The sequence below is a fragment of the Nasonia vitripennis genome, chromosome 5 (assembly GCF_009193385.2).
Source record: "Nasonia vitripennis strain AsymCx chromosome 5, Nvit_psr_1.1, whole genome shotgun sequence".
NCBI classification, from domain to species: domain Eukaryota; kingdom Metazoa; phylum Arthropoda; class Insecta; order Hymenoptera; family Pteromalidae; genus Nasonia; species Nasonia vitripennis.
Window position 1 is genome coordinate 6,540,024 of NC_045761.1, and position 18,015 is coordinate 6,558,038.

The following is an 18,015-nucleotide window of genomic DNA, read 5'->3' on the forward strand; positions in this document are numbered from 1 at the left end:
CATTGAGCGGTAAGTTAGCAGCGGCTCGGCGACCGATTCAGTACACCGCAAGCCTCAGCGCCAGCAGGACTGGTGGTCCCTGGCTCGCTCCTTTCTCGTTCTCTCATGAGCAAAAAAGTATCGCGAGTTCAGTTGAGTTTCTTCATTCGGTCGAGTGCACGCGTTGGTGAATCTTCGGGGTTATCGCACCTCTAGTGGATTTTCATTATTTTTTTATTTTTCCAATTCGAGGATACAAGCCGATCCTGGTATGCTTTAGTCGCTGGTGACAGAGGTAAGTTGAGCTTTCGATTAGCCGTTTACACGTTCTGAAGACGAAGACCTACATTTTTGCTTGATCCATCACACTTTTCGCGTGCAATTTTAGTTTCGCGAAACTCGATACAGCCGAATTTCTAGCCGCGCGCGCGCTTTGCTTTCTCAAAGAGAAAGCTTTGAAAAGATTAATATAACAAAAAAAAAACATTTACTCTCTAACACATGCATTTGCTATAGATCAAACGCTTTACGAAACTGTGCCCAACAGCTTCAAATTCACGAATATGTCGACAGCTAACTAATCCGATCTCCTAATAACTCGATAGCTCAAGGTCAAGGATGTCGTTATAGTCCCGCGCGTGAGTTTCATATGTGTGTCACAGATTCATCCGGCGAAAAAAAAGAACCTCGTTACAACACACAGTACATATTGCGCGATTAATATTCCATCGCGAGAGCGACGAGTGATAAGAAAGCGATGAATATTTTATCGTTTTGTATACTCGTTAGCCTACACACTTTGATATAGCGTCTCGAAAAAAGGGGATCAGAGCAATTCAATTTCTAGATTTTAATTGCCATTTCCTAGTGTATGCAGGATCCATCGAAACGATGTCTGATGCTCAGATTGATGCCTTTCTCGCTCATTGCCGGTGAGGATCTATACACGAGTAAGCATATTTGGGCCATTTTCCATTTCGCGCGTTTTTTCACGCTCTGCTTCGTGACGTCACAGCCGAGACGCGCAAACTCGATCCTGGCGCACATGTGATATGTGCATCAGCGTGTGTGTATGTGTACACGCATAATGTAACGTTCATCGACACGCATTATTACAGGGAAAAAGCGTTTCTAATGGTCAGCTATACATCACGCTGGTCTAATACTGTTTTCAACTCGCTGATGGCAACTTTCCATATCGGTCTCTAAAAGAGCGTCGTCGTCACACACAATCATCGAAAATCAACAAAGCTACTTTTGCAATAAAGCCGGCGCGTATCCGATCGCCGAGAGAGGAAGCCTGCGGCACGGATGTACCTATATAGGCAGACATACAAACCTCGCAAAAAAAAATGTCAAGTGCCGCGCAATGTAATATCTTCGCGCAACGCTCCGTGACGAATTTACGCAATGTATGCAGCCGCGGCACAAAATCAAGCGTAATGTCCTCGCGATTTTTTTTCTTCTTCTGCTTCTTCTCTTTATCATCATCGCTTGTAGCGTACAATTGCGAAGCCGATTATTTGTTGACTTCGATCGATTTGTGCGTGACGTATACGTGTAGGGGAGTATAGATAATCGTTATCGTTTGCCGAATTCGATATCTTGTGCGTAATAAGCGTATTTGCAAATTACGAATAACGTTGATAGCACAAAGATGACTGGCTTGTTTGTATGGCCACAAGGAGAATCGTTTTTTAGGAAAACACGTGACGGTAGATAATAATAGCTTTGCATGACGATTTTAGACATCTTTGCAGACGTCGCATAATAAATGAAGCTTTTTGCAATAATAAGACTTATCAGTATGTGATTTATAAATCTGCGAAAAAACTGAAACAAGGAAAATAAGAAAAAAAGAGCCTATGTTGTGCTCTAAGATCACGGCCCAGTATGTATGATCCAAGGCACCTATATCCATACCGGTATAACTCGTTATCGGCGCGATCGATTGAAATCGCTTCAACATTTTTCCCGCTTCTATTAAACCGATCATGTGTTGCAACGCTTTAAAAATACTTCAAGCTCGTTGTACCATTTCCGTTGCGAATTGTTGACGCAAACGTTTCCGAAAACCATTTTTCGTTCCGGGTGCATCGTATCAATTTATTCTTCAAAACATTTTCGCATCGGGAATTCGACGACACAACAATAACTTTTTCGATTTATAATATTTATTTTCGAGCGTAATTTTTCCTCCTATACGGACTCGCAGTAAGCCGTGGATACAGATATTACAACTATCGTAATTCAAGGCGAACTTCAAGCCATTGCAAAATCCCGAGACTCGCCGGAAAGTTGTTATTTGCGAAATTTCTGTAATCGCGTAGTTTTTTTATACGATTGATTTTCGTACAAAAAAAATGAAAAAAAAAACCGGAAACGCCGTCTGCGCGTATTGCACACACGTTCGCGCGTATTATTACATCCGCAATTTCGGAACGCGCGCGCATATGTGCAATTAAGCCAGACTTGCTGTATGTATTACATCCTTTATTTCCACGAATCACCGTCGAGTCGACGTTGATAAAAAGCGAGTCGGACGCTTTCTTGGGCTAATTGTAAAGCGAGCAATTAAAAATGAAGCTGATTAAAATCGTGAAAAGCAGCTTTTCTATTATACTGCACTGTATGTGTTTCTGTAGTATACAGAGTTCCTCAAACCAAAGCAAAACTCGTTGCTTTTACGCGGCCGCTTCATTATCTGGAGAAACGGGTGTTTATGCAAATTTCACTTGGTCGGCGCTGAAGTGAAAATGGTTAAAACTCGAGCATTATACAATCCAGTTGCTTGTTTAAACGACTGACGACACTAAAATAAAAGACTCTAACAAACAAAAGAATAAAAAATAAAGATGATCCAAGTCTTTCCTCTCTAATGACCCGCCGCGCATTTCGCAAGCCCGCGAATGAAAAGATAGAAGAAGAAAAAATAGTAATTTCTCCGAGCGATGCGCATACGCATATACGTGCGAAAGAGGCTCGCTCGCGCGAGAGTAAATACTGCACATGTGTCAAAACGAGGCGGCAGCGCAGTGTGTCTTTCTTTCATAACGCCGTTCGACGACCTGTATATCTTATGCGCCGTAGGAGCTCTCGGATCTTCTGCTTTTAAGCGAGAGGTAGTACGCTGAAAGTTGAATGTCGTAGGTTGTAGGTGACTGTGCCGTGTGTGTTTGTTTACTCAGGTCAGAGGAGAGAAATGCACTTTTCGAGTCGTGACTGTAGTCTTGACGTGTACGAGTTTTGAGTATTGATCTGGTTATTGATCTTTTGAGGCAAGTGCAGTTTTAGATGGGATTGAGGTAATGAAGACGGGATTATAAAGTGTATTTTTGTTGCATAAGCGATGGTTCAAGTGTGTGTAGAAATGAGACTGACAGCTCGTGTGTCTCAATGATTGAAACCCATTAGTAACGAAGCTTTTGACTGTGACTCGAAGATAAATCAAAGTGAGGAATATTATAAATTTATTAGTGCATTGAAGAATGCTGAGCATCACAGAGATTTTTCTAAAATTCTCGTAGATTCATACGCAACACGACTCGTTTAGCATTCGCGGCATGTGCATGCGTATAGGTATAGGAAAATAGTATAAAACTACACGCGCTAACCTTTCGATAATTATACGCGACAAGCTCGATAATAAAGCTTTCGCAAGTGTATAGAAAATCTCGAAATTTTGCGCTGCAAGATAAGAATCGATTGAAAAGCAATGAATACCACGTGCGTCGCTAATTATTCACTGTAACTCTATAAGGCTCTTTCGTCAAGGCTCTGCGTAACAGTTGTGACAAGGATAAAGCTCCAAAAATTTATATATCTATTACTTTTACATATATGTGGGACTCGAGATCCTAAGGTTGTTGGCCACGACATGAATGAATCGACGAAATGCTAATGGGCTTTCTGTTTTTTCCCTCGTGAATATAACTGGATATGATTGTCAAACGCCGAGGATGAAACTGAAAGTGCGATGATCGTCGCTAAGTGGCGCTTTAGGGAAATCATAAAGTACAAAGTAGAACGTATATGATACAGTGTTTGTTGTTATCAATAATAGTACGTAAACAAAAAATACGTTATGAGATTATCGTGTTTAAACTTGGCTCATGGCTGCTACTGGTTTAATCGCTAAATAGATTCTAATAGTGTGCTATAGCTGGTTGAGAAATATAATATTCCCAAATTCAGACGTGTGTACTATTTCAAAACGAGTTAAATAGGTCACCAGTAATAGATTGAGTTGAGGCTCAAATACAATTTCGTTTTTCGTATTATTGCATCTTTGTGTCGTAATCGCCAAAAAACAAGATTAGGAATGGCTTTTAATCTGATGACAATATAATTAAATTCTGCAATCAAATAATTTTTTGATGCAAATTTGATATAAAACATGGCTATTAATCAAGGTTTGGGTGATATCGAGTGCTATTAATAAATGCGATCCGAAGCGAAATAACAAAAAATACATGAATTCTTCTAAGGTCGTAAATGAATAACTTTTTTCACTCTCATTTTCATAAATTTCAAATTATCATCAGCGCAACATAATGAAAATCTTTGCAGTTCAATTCACTTACACTTTCACCTACAACCGCCGCATAAATTAATTCGAAGAAAAGCAGATAAAACCAGTTTTTCGAAAAACTCATCGCTCATTATGCAGCAATAATTATCAAAAGCGAAGACACCTCAATCGAGGCGAATCCTATCGCCATTTATTAATCAGCATAAAGTAGAATTTTTCCCTCAAAAGCCGCAGTTTCGCAACGCGTCTGCATAAATCCTCGGCGCAACTATTCAATTATGCACCGCAAGAAAAAATCTCGATAAATTAAGAGGCCCAACCGATAATACCATAATCTGATGAAGTCCGCATATTATATCCAAAGGTATGACAATAAAATCCTCTCGACTTTCTCTCGGGAAAAGAGAATCGAATTTCCACTGAATTTTGCGCAATCCCATAAGCGACAGCATCGCGCGGCCGCGCCTCTCACGAAATACCTTGTATTATATACAGCATAGGTATCCATAAAAGATTCGAAGACAGCACAGCGGCCTAACATTGTCTCAAATCCGAGAAATTCCGTTTGTAGCGTTTCACTCGGTACACGCGAGTGCCTGACAATAAATCTGCGCCGACGGATTGCCTAATACAAGTTCTCGCAACATATCAGCTTGTGATGTTCCCGCGAAAGTGTTGGTCTTAAAAATTCGAATCAAAGCCTATCAAATACCTCCTGATCGAACATACACATTCTCTCCGCAGCGCAAGAAAGACACTGCATTATATACACCTCTCCACTTTGCAATGACAAGGCGAAACGCGACGATTCGCGCACTTCTTGCGCCCATTGGACTCGAGTAGGCGATTTTCGTGGTAATTCGCCGTGAACGCGAGCACGTATAGTAGTCCGCGATATGAAATCACGCGCGCCTGCGGAGAGCGAGTGGCTACACGTATACATACACGCAGGGAAAACGAAAGTCCATTTCGTTATTAGAAAGCAAAAGAAGCGGACGGACGAGAGTAGCGGCTTTTATTGTGTGTAATATGTAAAAGTCGCCGCGGTATGGCTCTTTTCTTTCGTCGCAGGACGCTGAGAATTTGTCGTAAAAAAGCGACGCGTGTGCGCCGCTGAAATTAAGCGAGAAATCGGTCTACCGGTTTTCAGGGTTGTGAAGTTCATGTGTGTGAAGTGGGATGGAACCTTATGTTTTGCTGTGGTAGAGAAGGAGGAAATCTTCGTCGATCTATTCGAAGATCATCTAATTAGCGATTACAGGAGCAATCGTCCACAATAGCCGATTCTTAATTACTTGTTGACGCTTTCGCGAGTTTGATAAAGGCGAGTTTGATAAAAGCCAGAAAAACAGTATCACGTATCGACTGCACTCATCACTTAATAACACAACCCAGATCTAATCACCGCACTCTACATACGCGTCTCCCTTTCGCACACTACACCCGCGCAGAGAGCGACGATCTATACCTAAAATTAAAATATATAATCCAACCAGCCCTTCTCTCATTCCAGAGTATACAGCCGTCAACCCGATCAAAAGCCACCCCATCTCAACGCCACACACCACGTGCTAACCTCAAGCGCGCGCGCAGTCTTATCGATCGACGTCGGCCGGCTCCGTGGCAGAGGGGAGCAAGCAACCACTCGACGCAAACTGCAGGCATCAGTCGCGCGGCTCGAGCCTCGTGGGATGAGCTGCTCGTGAGAGAGAAAGAGTCTCAGACTAATCGCGTGCGAGAGAAGATCGAGTCACACACACACACACGCACACACACACACACACAGATGTCGATGATCAAGGCATCCGCCGACGTGATCGGCTTCCTGCTGCTCTCCCTCGTGGCGATAATCAAGTCGCTGGCGAGAGCATGCGTGCCGAGCAAGTACAGGATGAAGGATGTTGCCGGCGAAATCGCACTGGTCACCGGTGGCGGCAGTGGCCTGGGAAGACTCATCTCGCTCAGACTCGCTGAGCTCGGTGCTATCGTCGTCGTTTGGGACGTCAACGCCCAGGGTGAGTTTTTGTCGATTTTTTGCTTTAACGTTGAAAACATGGAACGAATAAAAAACCTATACTGCGCTAATGATCGCGAGAAAAAAGCTTGTTATTGCACCTTGAACGTCGTTAGCTTCGCTCCTCCATTAAGATCGAAATCTCGCGGCGATTGATTTCTCGGTCGACGAAAGAAAAAAAAACACACACGCAGATGAACTCTGGACCAAGTCGCTGAATCCTCGTCTCCTAAACAGTGTCACGGTCGCGATTGCTCAACGCCGATGCATAATTAATCGGTCGGCGATGAGAGAAGAGCCTCGTTATATGATCTCGGAATGCTGGAAATCGCGGAAGCGCGACGTTCAAAACTCCCGCCGCGCAGAGACGTGTCGGAATCCACCGAATAATGGAACATCGTCGCCGATTCGAAATTATAGCCGGGCTTTGATTAAACGACTGCAATATCTTTTTACCCTGGCAGAGGTATAGCTCTATACGGCTCTGTAACGACAACGCGGCCGGTTTATGACACAGTTTATTTTAACTGCTATCGATTCTGTCTGTCTGTTGTTATATATTTATTACCGGCGAAACGAGGAGTTAAATGGAAACGGATACAACTTTATTTTAACTGCTATCGATTCTGTCTGTCTGTTGTTATATATTTATTACCGGCGAAACGAGGAGTTAAATGGAAACGGATACACGGCTCGTTCCCGAGTCGCTGTACAGTGACAATAGCTTCGCGCGAATAATACATACAAGAGCCCCCCGAGGGATGAAAATATGGGTCAAGAGAAAATGCGCGCTTAACGTTGGGCATGTGCACAGAGGCGCTTAGCACATCCCGCGTGTTAATTGACGCGAATAGATGTCGTATTATCGGTAAAGAATTCGAAATACATTTGATTCGCGCAGGTGTGTAGGATGGGATATATATCGTTGCATAGTATATCAACGAAATTATTGTGAAATGATATAATTGCAGACGAGAGCGATACGCGTATGATTTTCGCTATTATGGGTCGTTACGTAAACGGGACGGTCCGTTTGAATAAATAGACAGTTTGCCGCGGAGATAACTGGCTGTTTTCGATGATCGTAGGAGAGAATTCTTCTTTTTTTTTTTAGACGAGCTATCTGTCTATACTGTAACGTGACATTTCCTTACATACGTATCGTTTTCGATTTTACCTATAACGTATTCGACGCTAACTGAAATCTCCGAGTATATAAAAAAAAAATAGTGAAAGTGTCTCAGTAAAGCCTGCGCATTTGAATGAATTACACAGTACTGCATGAATGAAAGGAATAACTCGCTTAGATTGTAGCTCTGTCGCGGGGTTCCCTTTTAGAATAAACCGTGACTGGACGAAGGTTTGATTGATTGAAAAAGTGAAATCCTTACGTACGCGCGCGCGCGCAAATTCAATAAGACTCGCGACGATCATGAAGTCATCCGAAATCGTGAAACGTAACTGCGCCGAAATTTTTTCATCGAAGATCATAACTTGTAACGTCAGCGTGACTAGCCAAAAGCTGAGCAAAAAATTGAGAGTAGTATCTCGCGCTGATATCGTAGTATTTTTGTTTCGTTCATGAAGCTTCAAGTCCCAAAGCAACAGCGCGTTAATCTGGCGTTTATACGCGCAATTACACAAATTGCCAGCGCTCGTGCGGATAAAACCGCGCCGCGACTTTTTCGCGATGCCCTCTTCGGTATGTTATTATTATTATTGCAGACGCAATAAAATCGCGAACGCTAGAGTTATCTGTGCGCGAAATGAAGTGTTTTTGATTCGAAAAGTGCTGAGAGCTCGTGATTTTGCTGAATATGGATTTTGCGGGGTCTATTGAGGTCAGTTATTTCTTTTCCGAATTATCAGGAACCGATAAGTAATAACTGGAGCAGAAGACTTTGGGTTGTGCAAAGTAATGATCGGTTGAAAAATCCAAAAGAAAATCACGCGTATATGGTATCGAAAACTAATAATTACGAGTCTCGCTGCTGTAACATCGATAAATGCATCGACGATGAAATTAAATTCGCCGAAAGATAACACGTAATCGTGCTTTCCATCAAAACGAGATATAATACTCAAATCACTGTCGTTAAATTAAAAAAAAAAGATTGTAAATTTTGATCGAAAACAATCGTCTTCTCAAGTAACCTAACAATTAAGCTATGAATATACTCGAAGCTGTATTCGCAGACCATAGAAATAGCCTTGAAATCACACTCGATAATACACAGCAATAATTATAATAAACAAGTCTCCCATCGATAAGTCCCATCGATAGTCCACCCAAACGTCCAGCGACCTTGACATCGAACTTGAAAACAGTGCGCAGCTAGAAGATAGCGCTTCTCTCTCTCTCTCTCTCTCTCATGAACTATCGTCCCATAATTCTCCGCTACACTGAAAAAAAACACAGTCGTTTCTGCTGTAAAGGCCGGTAGTTTTAACCGTTCTGCCGCACCGTAACGACTGTTCAGTAAGAACAACGGTGTGCCACTGGTAGTTTTGGCGAGTCGCGACTCGTAAAATTGGTCGCTTACGCGGGACACCAGCAAAAACGACCGAACTGATTCTTTAAAACTGCTGAACTCTACGGTAATCTTGGCTAGTCTTCGTACAATGACGGATTACTGGTGCGATTTCAGTTAAAATGGCTGAGTTTTTTTTTTCAGTGTATGTGGAGCAGAGCCTCGGGGCTCGAAATAATCGCATTGTTCCGCCGTCGCCGAGAGATTATTTATATACACACGCTTGTAATGACTTGTATCGATGCTCGAAGTAACTCACATTATAAACTGCGCGTTTCGACTTTTTACCTTTGATGCGATTATAATCGATGACATTTTCACGTCCACGTCTCTCGTGTCGTAGATTCAAACACGTGATCGAAGAAAAAAGCTCTCGATGTATATTCATGAAAATGATATGTACGAAAAAAATATATCATACCACACCTATAACTAGTAGCCAACCGCATAGATAATTCACTTTTTACAAAAATGCCATATACCGCTCTCGCTAGAAGCATTAATTAGCCATTCGCTCGTAAAAGCTTCTTATCCTCTCTCGCCAACCAACGAGCGCATAACGAATCGTCTGCTTTTTGTCACTCGGACTGCAACGATAAAAAAAAAAAAAAAAACGCAAAGGATCTCCCTTACGCACATGTATACCTATACACACAGCGCTTCCGGCGACGTCCGTGTATCTAGAAAGTCGCGCGATTTTTTCCTCGTCACGCTGCCACTGCCAAGTGGCACTTGATGGTCATTCGCTACTAGGCATACGTATGCGAAAATCCGCTGTAGTCCTCCGCGAGATAATTTCCGAGAGAGGAGTGTACGTTATACGGCGCCCGTGAAAGTCCGGCGAGATGAAGTCATAAATGTCCCGTATTATATTGTAGGCGGTGTAAGCAATTTTCGTATCCTGGAGTTAAGCATCGAGTACTGTATTTTACTGTTTGCTTAACTCGCGTTCTTAAATCCTTATCGGATCCTACTAGGCTATTACTGATAATAATTTATCAATTTAGTTTTCCAAAAGAGACAATCGAATTGCCCAACCTCGCGATGAAACTCGCGGCGAAATAAGTAGTCGTGTCTCGATAAACGAGCTAAAGACCGTAATTGATAAAAATCTACTGCAGCGGCGGCGAAAGCCGCAGAACACGACTTTTTATTTCGCAATCCCCTTCTCTCTCTCCTGCACGAAAGGGACTCGTAGAGAGATGGTCCATGCGCGAGCGAGCGTTGACCCGCCGAAGCCGCAGATATTCGATTATAAGGCTGCGGATCGCATCCAGACGCGATGCGATTTGCGTTGGTATTTCGTTAGGCCGCACCGCAGTTTTCGCAAGATTCTTGCCTCAAAATAATACCTGATATAACATTTTTCTCTCTTGCTCGCAGGTCTCAACGAGACGGTGAAGATGGTCCAGGAGGCCGGCGGCACCTGTTACGGCTACGTGTGCGACCTCTGCGAACGCGAGGACGTGTACAAGAAGGCGGCCCTTCTCGCCAAGGAGGTCGGAAGGGTAAGTCACATTTTTCACTTGCATATTATGTATTCGAGAGAGAAAGAGAGAGAGAGAGAGAGAGAGAGAGAGAGAGAGAGAGAGAGAGAGAAAAGAAACTCGCTCGCGGATAAGAATCGCCCGCTGAGATTTCGTCGGCTCGTTAATTTCTCGAAATTTTTCTCAATCGCACTGAGGATTTATCATTCCATGCGCGCAGCCATATTCACAGGAATTTTACGCAAGAGAATCGCGCCGGATTTTGCAATTTCTCGAGCGCGCTGATGTGCAAGAACAGACGATTATCGAGATTCTTTTATGAATTTCAGTGAGATTACGCGCGACAGTTACAAAAACAGCGTAATTCAAGACTGTGTGATACGGCCGAGCAACCCAACGCCGCTTGTCTCTTTAAATCAGCGCTAATGATTACGAAGAAACGCGCAGCTGTGGCCGTTACAGCGCGGACAGTCTTGATGAACTTGACGATATATTATGACGTACCGACCGCGTTTTTAACGACGCATACATCCTCGCGACGAAGTTTCAACCAAAAAGCGCCGAGGAAAACAAAGCCCGTTGGATTTAAAGATATGGCCATGTACGAGCGCGTATTATATACTTGCGAAATAGCCGTTCGAACAGGCGGGTTACACCAGCCTATAACGTCTGGATTGCGCGATAGCTCAAACCCAACGTTTACTCGCCTAGAGACTGCACACATACAGCTGACCCGGTTCGGCTCGATGTCGAGAGAGAGAGAGGGACACAACACGTGCTTGAGAGGCTGCGTGCGGAGAGAGCGATTAGCAGGTGCATATGGCCTGGTGACTCTGTGAAGAGAAAGAGATTATTGTTTCGGTATGGACGCGATGGGCTGAGAAATCGAGAAAGAGTTTTTTTGAAATAGAGAATTCATTAATCACCAGCTGTGGAAACGAGTATCGAAGATAAGCTACTTTGCGATTTAAAGTTTTTTTTTGTGTATACTCAACGAGGAAACTTTGAATGGAATACATCTTGATCAAACGGATACATGATCTTCGAAAATCTTCTTGTTCTTATACATTCATTATGCTACTGTTTCTTCCTCGCAGGTATCGATCCTCGTAAACAACGCAGGAGTCGTCACCGGAAAGAAGTTCCTCGACTCGCCGGACCATCTGATCAAGCGCACTATGGACGTTAACATCATGAGTCACTTTTGGGTACGTATATAAACGATGCGAAAATTCAATCGAGACGGCTTTTTCTGCGGCTCGGCAATCATACCCATTCGAGTTTTCCTTGATCAGCTGTTTTTTCTTCCACTTCGTGCGCGAGGCAGATTTAAAAGAACATACGCGGTGTGTACTTTTTCTGATGAAATTTTATAGTATAATAGTTACGACAACACCTCGGCGAAGTCGTGCTTTAATAGCTACCCGTACATATGTATATTGCATAATTAAGTATAGCATTTTCCCGGCATTTTGCCTCATAATCGTCATATTTGTCTATAGCTGTAACGTTATTTCATCCGACGTAATGTGCGCTACGCAATGATGGACGATTTTTTCAAAATTTTTTCTTAACCACTATTTATCGCTATTAACAAAAACAATTTATTAGAGTTTATTTCACACATTTTCGCTACGCGTCTATAACTCCCACGACATATCCGCACCTACTCCGAATCGAAGCTCGCAATCGCCTATGTGTGCAGCGCACAATTGCAAAAGTGTATCAATTTCAGCAACGAGTGCTGCCTATATATAGGTGTATAGAACGCGTGTACGCAGAGGAGAGCAGAGCTGTCGACCTCGTGCGCCGCCGAAAAGAAAATGAAAAGCAAAGTCGTTGCACCCTTTCTCCAACGCGCTTTTCCAACGTCTCGCGATTCAAGGACCAAAGCGGCATTCCTCGACACCGCTCGTCGGTATATCTAACCGGTCGATCTCCCGATCTTTCTCTCGCGATTTTCTTCGACTCTTTATAGAGAGGGGAACATCCTCCTGACGAATGGATCGTATGCTTGTAGAAATGCTGACGAGTTTGAAGGTAGCCCATATGCAAAATCGTTAATATACGTATATAGTTTGTTTTTCAACGATCGAGTGCATACCGGTTGCGCTCACACGAGCCGCGATAATTCCTACCCGTCCGCCATGAAAATCGCGCGATATAGTTTGATCCGACGCGTTATTGCAAAAACCTCGAATAATCGATCGAGCTTTTTTGTTTTAATTCGTCGATATAATTTCGCGTACACGCACCATGTGGTCTACTTATCATACCGATCTCGCCTCATACGAATCTGCGGCTAATTAGGCAGAGCGAAGCGTGGATTACTTAGCATAAAAGAGGTGCGGCGAGGATATGGATTTAGAGAAGAGCTGCAGTCCTCTGGCGCATCGAGTATCGGTGTATTAGAGAAGAGAAACGAGCTAACGGTGTATGGATTCGCGAGAGAGTATACGGCTGAGTTTACCCGCAGGAACTCTATAGCTTCTCGTGCGCGGGATAATTACGTCGAATATCGAGTGAGACCTTTATCGTGTGGGCTTTCTTTCGAAAAAATTTCACACGCGTCTATAAACAAATACAACATAAAAATTATATACTCTTACTCGCGCGTTCGATCGAGGCGCGAAACAGGTTTGCAGTAAAGGATGCGCATCGAGAGAGGCGGTGCTCGACCCCATTTATCCTCTCTCGGATGTCCTTTTTCATAACGAGCCGCCGCCGCCGCCGCGGCGTTTCTTCCTCGGATTCCTCGCGCCGCGGATTGACGGAGAGTATATACTATACACTGAGGTTTCTCCGCGCGGCTGTATCGCCGGTGCCGTTTTTGCCATTATTCGCGAGCAGAGGATTACCGTTTCGGAGATTTTTTTTTTCGGGGGGATAATTCTGACGTGTTTTAAATATTCAGCGGGAAATTTACAACCTCCATTATACGAGGTAAGAAAAGGGAAAGACCGAGTCCGAAAGTTATAATGGTTCCCAGCGCACATTCCGAGCACGTAATCGTGTGCTTTGCGCGAATTTCGCGTTTGAGAAATTTTTGGATGAAAAACAAGATTTCACGGTTAGAGATCATTATAGAAAAGACGATTTGCCATATTTCTTGACGGCGACGATCAATCAATTTTTCTCCCACACCTAATACACATAAACGCGTTGTATACACTCGATGATTGACCGTCAGTTTGCCCATCGCATAATTCTGTTGGAGTATCAATTTGCGTTAGCAAACATACCCGCAACGTCGAGAAAGAGAAGAAGCATGTATTTGAGGTTCAAATTCTCGCGGCGCGCGGAACAGATCAAACAGCATCGAATATAGCTTAAAGAGTCGCTTTCTGACCCAAAACAAAAAGTAGAATACACACCATTAAAGACGGTCGACGTATCCGTCTAACACACTTCGGCAGATTCATATATCCATACTAACGATGTGTATACCCGTATACACCATTTGCAGACGGTAAAAGCTTTCCTGCCGGCGATGTGTAAGGAGAACAAAGGTCACATCGTGAGCATCGCCAGCCTCGCAGGACACGTCGGCTGTCCCAAGCTCGTCGACTACACGGCCTCCAAGTTCGCCGCGGTCGGATTCGACGAGGCCCTGCGCATGGAACTCGAGGTGAGTAATCGCTCTGACAATTATCGTGTATTTTATACTTCCCTCTTTTCGCCAATGACACCGGGTGAACGAACCCGATGCGTTTGCCAAGGTCCACTTCGAAGGAATATAAATTAAAAAAAAAAAAAAGAAAACGTCTCGTTGAGATTAAGGTCGAAATAAAGCCTCTCCACAGCTCGTCATCTCCTCGAACTCTACGATCTCCTGCGCATTATTACACGCGTGTACACATGCACCGCAACAACACATCAGAGTAGCACAAACACGCGCGCGAGCTGCGAAAGACTCGATTTCACTTGCGGCAGAGATTTCCGAAACCCGGTTTCCATTCATTGTGCAAGTCGCCGCCGTTGCTATAATAATGAAACCGCGATATTAGAAGCTCGTCCGGTGCGTTATAGACACAAGCAATGACGAAGCGATGTGTGTTTCGATTCCATACCGATCTATCTCGCGTAGATGATTTTCTCTTAGAGGTATATTATGCGCGACACTTCGAGAGAATAATCGTAAAGTATATTCGAGATGGGAGCAGAGACTTTCTTAGGCGTCGATGACCTCAAAAGGAGAGCTCGGTCGGGACCTGTTTCACGCGTGCGAAGATGCAAATGCGATGCACGAGGCTATTAATAAAGAAATAGCACTTCGCCGCGCGGCGACTGTGAAAAGAGGCGAGGAACAAAGAGGAACCGCGGCGGTGGCATTGACGCGAGGAGAACCTGATTTCTTCTTTATTCGTCCGATATGGCATATATCCTGTTGCGGCTGCATGTTATACCTACTTCCGCGACGATTTTTGTGTTCTCGATTCGACGACGACGAATCGTGTTATGGTGGTAGGTTTTGTTCAAAAATCGAGGACTACTCGATCATTTGGCATTTTATGCTTACGCGAAAAGGTAAACAATTTTAATGATGGTCGAGCGCGCATCAATCGCAATAAAATATATACATTATAGCGTCAATGACATTTTCTAGGAAGGTCAGCGGCGACGACGATTCCGATTGCAAAATTTCACCCGTTTCTCAACGCGACTCGACGCGTGTGTACATTATAAGTGTATATATTTTAATCGCGAATATAGCTGAATGAAGAAAAAGGTATCAGAGATGTGTATATGCAAATGCTTGAAGACGTTGACCTCGAGGCGAATACACCTGAATTCCAATAGTATCTCAGCAGTGTTAAAATTTTAATTCGCCGCGCTTGAATTTAAACGAGTGCGGTTGACTCTTTATTTGAATCATTTTATAGTCCAAATTGATTAATCGAGAATTTTCGTTTTACAGGCCGACGGATACGACATCAAAACTACTGTGATTTGCCCGTACTTCATCAAGAGTACCGGCATGTTCGACGACGTTATGGCAAGGTACGAAACATTTAGTCGATATCAGAGTACCTATAGGTACTTTTTTTATTTCCTTTGTTCTTAAAGCAGTTCTCTAGAAGGATCAGAACGTTGTGTAAATATTGCCTTATCACAAAAACTCTCGTCTAGATTTGTGTAAATTAAGTGAACTTTAATTATTTTCCAGAAATGATATAACGATCAGGTAACCCCATCTCAACTTTTCAAAGTCTGTAGCATATTTTTTTTCGATCGCTTTGGAAGCATATTACCCCGCTGAGTTTACATACAAAAAGAAAAAACAAGACTTCATCTCATCTAGCTTGATACACCGTATAGCGCTATATGAAATATCAAAAAGACGGATCAATGTATAGCCTGTCATACTCATATAATTATGCATCCCTAATTCGGCTCTCTCGAATGTAATGCCCCGCTATAAAAGCAGAATAAATACGCGTACCTATGGCAGGCGTATCAATATCACGTATACGAGAATGAAAATTCGAATCTACTATATTGCCTTGTGCAACGCACGGTGCGCTCATCTACAGCTTATAATTATATACCAGGGAATAATGTTATCCCAGTATATCGCTGGGTTTCCTTCAATAGGCAATTTCTGCGCTATACAATAAAGCTCATCAATCGATTCACAGATTCATCCCAACCTTGAGCCCGGTCCAAGTGGCGGATCGAGTCATAACAGCCATGAGGTGCAACGAGAAGTACGCCATCATCCCGAGTTACTTGCAAGTGCTGCTGGCTGTCAAATGGTGAGTATACGTCCCATATATCTAAAATCCTCCTACTCAACGACTCGCGACTATAAAACCACGACTCTCCCCCAGGATGTTCCCATGGAAGTGCGCCAACATGCTGCTGAGAGGCCTCGTACACGACGCAGCGCCTACGGACAGTCACTCTGCAGTCGCCCAGATACCACCCACCCCCGCCGCCGTCACCAAGCTCATCAGCGAAGAATCGGCCAACAACAAGGACCAGGGCAACGGTACCGTTCTCCACCAACAACTCGCCAGGCGCGTCTCCAGCTCCGAGAGGAAGCCCTAGAAGCTGGCGCTTTCTTTTCTGCGCAAACTTTTCTACCATATAACGGATGGACTGCGGAATTCTATTTTTATACGCCGACCCATGTGCGGCTCGTTTTTTACACGTATATACAATTTGCGCAGAGACATCGGATGTCTTCCATGTACAAAACAACGAGTTATAGTGGATAAGCTGTTTTTTTTTTCTTTTGGTCCAAAGTGCCATCGCCTTGCCTTCGGTGTTATTGTAATGATGTATGATAATTGTTCTAAGCGTATAGGATAGCGTTACACGGATAGATTGTCGCTGGACGACGAAGCTCGAGACTCGTCGGATATATAACTGACCCTTATATACACGTTGATATCATCGGTTGTACGTTTTTACATATAGACGAGAGGATGGAAGACGATATATCAAACTTAGGCTTATACAAATATACGAGGTTGTAGTAAATACATTTTATCGAGAACCCGAAAGGCACACAAACCGAACAATTGATAGTTGATTTGTACATTGATTATTATGTATATCCTGTTGTGAGGCGCTCGATAAAGATCGCCGTAATCTAATGTAGTTTTTACGGAACTTTATTCTGTTCGTCGTCTGCACGAGCGTGTAATTGTTAACGTAGTTGTATAAGACACCTATTGCGTATATAGATTTTATAAATAAAAACAAAACGAGAGCTTAATAATGAGCGACAGTGACGTGGCCAAAATCGTTATATTTTTATCGACGAAGAGCGAAATTTCACGTTGACGTTTTATACAATATACATTTTTATATACATCATGGACTATAACAGACAAAAGCCCGGATACGTTGTGCACCGTCCGTGACTGATTTTATACAGACCAGAAAATAACGAAAGTGTCAAAGGAAACGTGGCAAAATATCTCAATCATCAGGGTAATAACTTTTCTTCGCGCCGGACCAAGTTCGCAGGCTTCAGCACGACCTCCTGCGAACGACGAGGCGTATAATATCGCACAATAATATGTTACATAGATGTATATTATCTAATCGTTATTATATTATACATATAGTTGGTAGGTAAACACACTGTATGCGTACAAACGTCATACTGAAAACATATCGATACCTATGCGTGAGCAAGATCGTTTGTATGTTCTTGTAATAAAAATGTATCATATAAGAATCAAATATAATACATGTTTACTTTTACTAAATAATTATTATTTGCATGCCCGTGCGATAGTGGAGCACCTGTTGAGCATGCGGGCAACGACAAAAAATAATGAAAAGTGTGTAGTAGGACATCAAGCGCCCTCTATACTGTTTATTCGCCCCCAAATCGCACACATTTCCAAAATATAGCTACAGGTACATACCTGTTCGTTTCTCTGCGACGTCTCTCCCAGCCAGACATGTCCCAAAGGATCCGTATAGCCAACGAATATAGACTTCATATAGAAGAAC

General features: G+C 43.2%; 2 protein-coding genes across 5 annotated transcripts in view; one reads left to right on the forward strand and one right to left on the reverse strand.

Moving 5' to 3' along the window:
- LOC100122971 (epidermal retinol dehydrogenase 2) lies at nucleotides 1-17,760 on the forward strand. 4 transcript variants are annotated; one of them, XM_032600729.1, is made up of 10 exons: nucleotides 35-274; nucleotides 848-929; nucleotides 6,024-6,525; nucleotides 10,439-10,563; nucleotides 11,640-11,750; nucleotides 14,009-14,170; nucleotides 15,461-15,543; nucleotides 15,710-15,727; nucleotides 16,182-16,298; nucleotides 16,374-17,760. In XM_032600729.1, exons 3-10 carry the CDS (start codon nucleotides 6,297-6,299, stop codon nucleotides 16,591-16,593), a joined length of 1,065 nt encoding a protein of 354 aa, XP_032456620.1. In that variant the 5' UTR covers nucleotides 35-274; nucleotides 848-929; nucleotides 6,024-6,296; the 3' UTR covers nucleotides 16,594-17,760. The 4 variants fall into 4 exon arrangements, with proteins under 4 accessions (XP_031788132.1, XP_031788133.1, XP_032456620.1 ...); XM_031932272.2 differs by lacking the exon at nucleotides 848-929 and having other exon boundaries at nucleotides 1-274; XM_032600731.1 differs by lacking the exon at nucleotides 15,710-15,727 and having other exon boundaries at nucleotides 36-274.
- The window catches only part of LOC103318014 (phosphatidylinositol 4-phosphate 5-kinase 1-like), an 8,670-nt gene continuing 7,433 nt past the window's right edge, over nucleotides 16,779-18,015 (reverse strand). The window contains exon 4 of the mRNA XM_031932281.2: nucleotides 16,779-17,986. Coding sequence (XP_031788141.1) covers nucleotides 17,856-17,986 — 131 coding nt within the window. The 3' untranslated portion in view covers nucleotides 16,779-17,855. The remainder of the gene's footprint in view (nucleotides 17,987-18,015) is intronic.